General features: G+C 43.1%; 1 protein-coding gene across 7 annotated transcripts in view; it reads left to right on the top strand.

Annotated features, from left to right (window-relative positions):
- EFHB (EF-hand domain family member B) overlaps positions 1–7,440 on the top strand; it is a 54,318-nt gene that overhangs the window by 28,990 nt on the left and 17,888 nt on the right. For 2 of the 7 annotated variants that reach the window (XR_013181831.1, XM_077176593.1), the window contains exons 1-3: positions 5,812–5,977; positions 6,293–6,352; positions 7,166–7,309. Coding sequence is in view for 2 of the 7 variants with exons in the window: in XM_077176593.1 (XP_077032708.1) it covers positions 5,912–5,977; positions 6,293–6,352; positions 7,166–7,309 (270 nt within the window). In the remaining 5 variants the exon portion in view is untranslated. Of the gene's footprint in view, positions 1–4,206; positions 5,210–5,488; positions 5,560–5,588; positions 5,658–5,811; positions 5,978–6,292; positions 6,353–7,165; positions 7,404–7,440 lie in introns of those variants that run through there. The other 5 variants (XM_077176595.1, XM_077176598.1, XM_077176603.1 and 2 more) reach the window with 5 other exon arrangements.

Genomic DNA, 7,440 nt, shown 5'->3' with positions numbered 1-7,440 from the left:
CGTGCCCTTCCGGTTCGCCCGCGCCAGTCGTCACGTGGCTCCCTTTCTTTCCCACCTTTTCCCCTCCTTCTTTTGTTCCTGCTCCCTCCCCTCCCTCCCGGCCGCTCCCACCGCGGCCGAGCCACTCTCGGCTATAGGGTGTTCCCTGTCTCCCGCTTCTCCCCTGCGCCCGGGAAAAGAGTCCCTGCGAGCGACCCGCGCGTCTTCCATCTTCCATTTAGGGTGGGGATGGTGAGGCACTGGAATGGGTTGCTCAGAGAAATTCCGGATGCCCCATCCCTGACAGTGTTCAAGGCCAGGCTGGGTGGGGCTCCGAGCAACCTGCTGTAGTAGGAGGCGTTGGGAGTGGATGATCTTTAAGGTCCCTCCCACCCTAAACTATTCCGTGATTCTCTGCTAATCCTCTAGGGACTGCATTGCAGCCTGAGGAGGCCTCTGAGGAGCCAGGGGTGGGAGCTGGGCATTGAACACGCAGACAAGTCATGGTTTAATCCTTTAAAAGAACCAGTTTCAAAGGTATTAGTCAAATGAGTTGAAAGGAGGAACTACATGGGAAAACCTGAGTTGCCATCGGGAATTTGCCTTTTTTGAACAGCCACTGATAAAGCCCAGAACAAGTCTCGCTTGCTTCATAGCACAAAGCATGACCTTGCGAGAGAGCGGGATACAGGCCAGTTTGCCACAGGCTGTAAGTGGGTTGCAGCGGAAACAGAACAATCATGATAAGTGTTTCTTCAGTATAGCATCTTTAACAAGGTCTAAGAGTTGGCATTTGAAAGAAAGAAACAAGTAAACTGGTAAGACATTTAGTAAGTGTATCAATAATGGTATTTAGTAATTGGTACAATGTAATGAAGATTGTTTGGATACTCCATCACAGGAAATAATCAAGTTGATTCAGTTGCATTCTCAGAATACATTTTTTATTTCAACCACATATATTTAAACGAAACAAAAATCAAGTTATATAAAGCCTGTGGTCAGTGTTATGCTACTTTCCCCTTCCTTAGTATGGTACATCAATATTTGTACATAATGAAGTGAATGGAGTGAAAAAAATATTGGTTTATTAATCTTCATCAGTTCTTCTTTTCCATACACTTTTCCATTGGTACTAGTTTGCTCTCAGAGTAACAATTTCCCCTTTCTTCTTTATTAAGTTGAAGTTAATCACTTACATAAGTGCTTTGTGAAAGGCCAATATGTAACTTCAAAAAAAGGAAAATAGTCTTTGCATTCACCGGTGATGTAGAATGCCACACTAGCTCCAGAGAAACATGTTTGTGTAAGTAAAGTATACAAACTTTGAGCTGTGAGTTTTCCAATTGTAAGAGTTGTCCTTTAAATCATGTAATCCTGCCCTAATACACTGCTTATTTGCCATAACCCTCTGACTGGTCTCAATACGTTCAACTGGATTGCAGGATTTGCTGAGCAAACAGCAGATTCCTGATAACCAAATGTGTTTTACTGCACACCTGACAGGCATGCATTGGAGCACCAGACAATAACCAGTCAACCTGGCTACTGCTCACTCACTCACTCACTCACTTACTCACCTCCCTGCAGCAAGACAGAGAACACAACAGAAAGAACAAAAGTAGGAGAAGTTGTGGGTTAAGATAAAGACAGTGTAATAGATGAAGGAAAGTGGAAGTGAAAAGGCAATACAGAGGAAATCATTAGCTACCTCCCATAAACAGGCTGGTGTCAGCCAGTCTCCAAGCAGCAGCCAACTTGCAAGACATCTCCTTTGTCTACCTCCATTTTCTATTGCTGAGCATAATGCTGTGTGAGATGGAATATCCCTTTGATCAGTTTGGGTCCGCTGTCCTGGCTGTATTCCACTCCCATCTTTCTGGACCATCAGCAGCATTTCTCCCTAGGTGGGGCTGATGACAAAGTGGGGAAAAAAAGAAAGTCCTCACCCTGTGCAAGCACTGTTCAGCAGTAGCTGAAGTATTGCTGTGTTATCAACAGTAGTTTAATCACAAATCCATAACACAGCACCATTCAGGCTGCTATGAAGAAAATTAACTCCACCTCAGTAAGACACAGTACACAGATGAAAAGCTTTTGTGGAAAAATATTACGACAAATCTTTAGAATTTACACACTTTAGAATTACTTGAACTAAATTCAATTTAGAAATTTAACACGTCATACATGACATTTCATGTTTCACTTAATCTTATGTAATAAAGAACCATACTATTCCATATGTAAGGATCATTATCTATGCTTCTGATATAAATAAATACTTCATAAAATGGAAATAATCTTTCAGATTATCAGATGTACCTGAAGTTCAAGGCTAAATGGAATTTTTGGTGCAGGAATTCTATTCACATTGTATAGTTGGTGTTAGGAAGCCTGTTTTACATGCAGGAGGTTCCTGCTGGCTAACTTAACTCTCTGAGTGCAAGGCAGAGTTGCAGCACATCTCTCTCGCTTTGTGAAATGCCCAAATTGTTCACAGCTGGTCGACACTGACAAAGTGGGACAGCAAACACCGAGGGTTCGCTGTGAATGTGTGAAATAGAGGCACAAGAGAATGTGGCAGTAATCAAATGACCAAGTTCTTGTATTTACTGGTTTTCTGTATTTCAGGCTTGACAGGTCTCTGTGAGTCCTAGTGGTGAAGACAAGTTTCTTCTGTTGTAGTCTGCACAAAAAGATGTTGAAGGAAAGCTCTGAAATCACACAGATAGCCCCTACCAGTGGTCTTGTTTTCATATTTTATTTTTCGTGGTTCATAGATCATATACCAAAAGTGAAACTGCTGGGTGATATTAACAAATTTATGTTAGTGGGTCATGGTTGCAGAATCTCTTTATCGTGTTTGAACTTCCCAATTTTGGTGTTTTTTTTTTTTTTTTTTTTTTTTTTTTTTTTTTTTTTTTTTTTTTTTGCTATAACATTCTTTTTTTCTGTCTCCTATCTCTACTTGTGTACATTTTCTCTGTACCTACATTGGCTTGGTTGTACCATAACATACAGAAAGTGTGCAGTGCATAGAAAACAGTAATTTCCTATCCATAAATGAACTGAATAAAAACCTATGAAAGCAACCAGGCAGTAACAGCAAAGTGCATCAGCATGGTGACGCAATTAAGACATTTCACAACATTCTGAGTGTTTTACACAGTTCTCTAGCCTCCACAGACCTTCAGGAATATACAAACTTAGTGCTTTGACTCCAGTCTGTGCCAGCACCATAGTCAGAGTGAGAGCTGTGTTGCAGAACATGGGCTGCTTGCGCTTCATAAAGAAAGTAAAATGCAGGGTTTTGGACAGTTTCCATTCCTTTTTAGCCTAAGTGAGACAGAAAAAGGCATTAGGTTGTGGGAATTGGATGTGAAATGTCAAGTACTGTTGAGGAAAATAAGCGCTGCTGTGGAATGGAAAATTTTCAACTTTTTCCAAATAGTTTTCTCTAGAGATTCTACTTTTGACATAGGAGATGACAAATTCATGCTGAAGTAAAGAAAGTTTTAATCTTTTTTTCCCTAAAGTTGAGTTCAATTAGTTTTTGTTAATTCATCATCTTTAAAATTACAGGTCCTTCCCACTCCACAAATACTCCTTCTGTGGCCAAAATAACTTTCAGTATAAGAAAGAATGGATGTAACACTGGTTCCAGAATGAGAGGAATTATAGGAAAGTAGGTTTCAAATTGATTTATAGGGACCCACGTTTTTGCAAAAAAAGGAAAGAAGCACAGAGAGGCAAAAAAACGAAAGGACTTCTGCTCTACTTGTTTCTGCAATAGGCACTCTTCTTACATGTCCAAGTCCTATTTTTATGCCTTTGACACAACCCACTCCATCGGGGCTGAGTGGATGGTTTCAATTAGCAAGTGTGGCCACCTACTGGGGAGAAATAAATCAGTAATGCACAGAAGGTATAAAAATGATACCACCTTAAGCACAGGTAGAGAGCCATCTAGAAATACAACAAACACTAGGACAAAAATTCCATTTCCTGAATTTTATCCTGGGATAAAAAAAACCCAGTTTCCTGTGCCATATTATTACCATCTAATTTTTACATTACTGTACTTTGCTCTTCCTCTCTATAAATAGTTCTCCCTTCTGACAACTTTACTAGATAGAAATTTAACCTTACAGATTAATGGATCACAAGGCAAGACACAACCAATCATTTTATTTATTAAACTACCAAAAATATTGTTTTGTTTTGCAGGAAAACTCTAAACTTCAAGCAACAACAAATATGATTGAAATATGAAAAGAACTGAACGCACTAAGACTTTACAAGAGCTTCTTTAGTTCCCAAGTGGACATGGATGTTCTATACCAGGGGTGTGGTGCAGCCACGTCTACAGCAGAAAACACATAATGTCTTTTGAAAAGACGTATCAGCATTGCCACAGCTAAATCATAGTTGATGCTATACATGATGCTTCTTGCCTGGAGAACACCAAGATACATTTGCTTGTATGTGCTGGAAGTTCATGGATCATGCCACTGACAAGTACTGTTGGTTACTTGGACAGCCAGAGCACATCATTAGACAGCAGTGGCTGCCTGAACCTTTCAGCTTCCATTTGTAGAAAAGGAATTTAGTTTTAATTTAGCATCATTCATCTAAAGTCCTTACCAAACAAATGTTAGAGCAGAGAATGAAATGGTGACACCTGGTAATGTTTGATTAATTACAAGTAAGGTCTGTATATTTATCTAAAATTGGTTTTGCCATTGAAGGACTATAGAGAATGGAGCAAGATGTGATTTAATTGACATATTTTGCTGGGAAGAATAGGATGGTTTGCTACATGTCATCTGAGAATAAGTCTTCGTAAGAACTGAGGGTCTGTTTAACAGCGGTGAGACCTGTTCAGTCTTACCCACACTGCTTTTCTGAAATAATCCACATCTGTTTCTAAAAGGCAAATACAGTGGGTTAGATATACGAGGTGTTGACTCATTTAAGACAGTGAGAGCACTCACGTGTCTGATACATGGGGTAGTGCTGACGGGCTTCTCTCACCCACCTCCAAGCTGTGTGTGGGTGAGCTGCAGTTTTCTCTAGAGGAACAGCCCCAATATTTTAATAGCATGTGACAACACTTGTGAAAGGGGCAGTATTTTTTATTACAGTAATAAAGATTGAAAGTTTGATCAAACTTTTGACCATGTAAGACCTCATTGCAACCTCAAGAGTCAACCTGCCTATCTGAAAGCTGGTAGGTTTTCAAAGATTTAACAGTCAGTCTAAGAAATGTGCGACCTCTGCGGCTAGGCCTTAATTATTTTTCTAGATCGTGACACTTATAAAACAGCCCGATGCAATTTATTTCCTGACTTTTCGCGAGGGGTGTGAGATGTAAGGGGGGTGGCGGGTGCTGAGGGCGGTGGAGGGAGGGCTGTGAGCAGAGAAGAGGTGGGCGCTGGTGCGAGGGGATGGCGGAGCGCTGTGAGGGGCAGGATGGAGGGCGGTGGGTGCGAGGGGATGGCGGAGCGCTGTGAGGGGCAGGATGGAGGGCGGTGGGTGCGAGGGGATGGCAGAGCGCTGTGAGGGGCAGGACAGGAGGCGGTGGGTGTGAGTGGGATGGCGGAGCGCTGTGAGGGGCAGGACGGGAGAGCTGGATGCGAGGGGATGGCGGAGCGCTGTGAGGGGCAGGATGGAAGGCGGTGGGTGCGAGGGGATGGCGGAGCGCTGTGAGGGGCAGGATGGAGGGCGATGGGTGCGAGGGGATGGCGGAGCGCTGTGAGAGGCAGGATGGAGGGCGGTGGGATGGCGGAGCGCTGTGAGAGGCAGGATGGAGGGCGCTGGGTACGAGAGGATGGCGGAGCGCTGTGACCGGCGGCCGCACGGCGCATCTCGCACGAGCGCTGCCGGCGCCGCCGCCGCCGCCGTTACTGAGCGAGCAGAGTAAGCGGTGGCCATGGCGGAGCAGTCACCGCCATGCCCCAAAGAGACGCTCCCCAACGGGACTCCAGAGCTGCCGAATGTGAGTGCCTTCGCCAAAGTAGTCCTGCCGATGCCCCGGAGCCGCGCCCCCGCTTCTGTGCCCCGCTCCTGTGCCTTTCTGGGGCGGAGTCTCGCCGAGGGAAGGGGCTGGAGGAGGGCAGCGTGTGGGTGGGGATGGAGCATCTCCCTGCGAGCCCCTTCTCTCCCAGAAATGAGGGTGGCTCCTTCCCACCCTCATCAAAACAGGGACAATTGGACAACGTCCCGTGCATAGTGCCAGAAACCAGTTTGACTAGTTGTGTGTATTAATACGAGCTTCCTTATACGTTATTTATTTTTTGATTGCATTGTTTAGGCTGGAAAGTTGAGTCCAGCGGGCAACACGGTTGCGAGTTGTCTCAAAGAGACACCCAGGGTGAGTTGGTTTTGTAGAGGCTCCTGTTTTGTTTTTTTCCTACATCCCTTCACTTTTGAAACTGCCGTTTATTTCAATGTTGTTTTTTATCACGTGGAATTTCTAAGACTAGCCGGCAAGATTGGAAAACACTTCTGGCAGTTCATTTTCATTCCACGTGTTTTACAAAAGTCACTGTGCTTGCTTAGTTGGGACTAAATATAATTGTTTTAGGCAGTTTTCCCCTCTGGTAATGCAATTGAAGTAATTACTGGAAATTATTATTACTTCTGATGGAGGTTCTTCTTTAGAAGGATGCCTGCAAGAAATGGGAATCTCGCTGGCCCTTCCCCATGGCTCTGAAGAGTCAGAGGCTACTGAGACACAAATGGATCCTGTAATAGGATAGCAGGTCTCCATTTAAATAATAATTAAAGAAACCCCAACACTCTAGTTTAAATAATTTCCAAAATTGCTTCATTGATGGTGGAATTGTGAGTCATGTTAAAGGTTTCTGAAATTTATAATTGTAACATCTAGTTTTCATCAAGAATATGTGAAGTAGCTGTTACCCAAATTAAAAAAAGAAATAAAAATTATGGGAAGTGATGAAACTTAGACATGCTAGTTTGATAAAATTTAGTCTGGGTTTTGTTGACCTTATGCTCACAGTATCAGCATCTGCAGGATCATATGCGTGTACTGCAGCCCTAAAGCATCCTCATATTTTGTTCTTATATCTGGAATGACACAAATATCTGCAGTACATTTTCTTTTAATTAATGTTTTGTGAATGTCTGGTGTAAACCTGTTTTTGCTTTGCCTTACATATAGCCTGTTACTCCCACTGCTGTACGAAAGTTTCGAAAGACAACAGATCCAGCTCCTGGTGCTAAAATAATATTCTACGGCAGTGCAGATGATCCCGATGTTGCAACACACCTGACACATGGCATAAAGTCAACCTCCCAATGCAGTGTAAGAATGTGCCTCCTTTACTCTTGTTTAAGAATGAACCTCTTAAGAGTGTTCTTAATAAAAGCAACTGATGTCTTCATAGTCAGGGATAAAGGTGAGTGATTTATACTGCAGCATTTCACAGCTGCTGT

Source organism: Agelaius phoeniceus, chromosome 1 (assembly GCF_051311805.1).
Source record: "Agelaius phoeniceus isolate bAgePho1 chromosome 1, bAgePho1.hap1, whole genome shotgun sequence".
Taxonomy (NCBI): Eukaryota; Metazoa; Chordata; class Aves; order Passeriformes; family Icteridae; genus Agelaius; species Agelaius phoeniceus.
The sequence above is the reverse complement of the archived record's forward strand: the minus strand, read 5'-3'. Positions and strand labels throughout refer to the sequence as shown.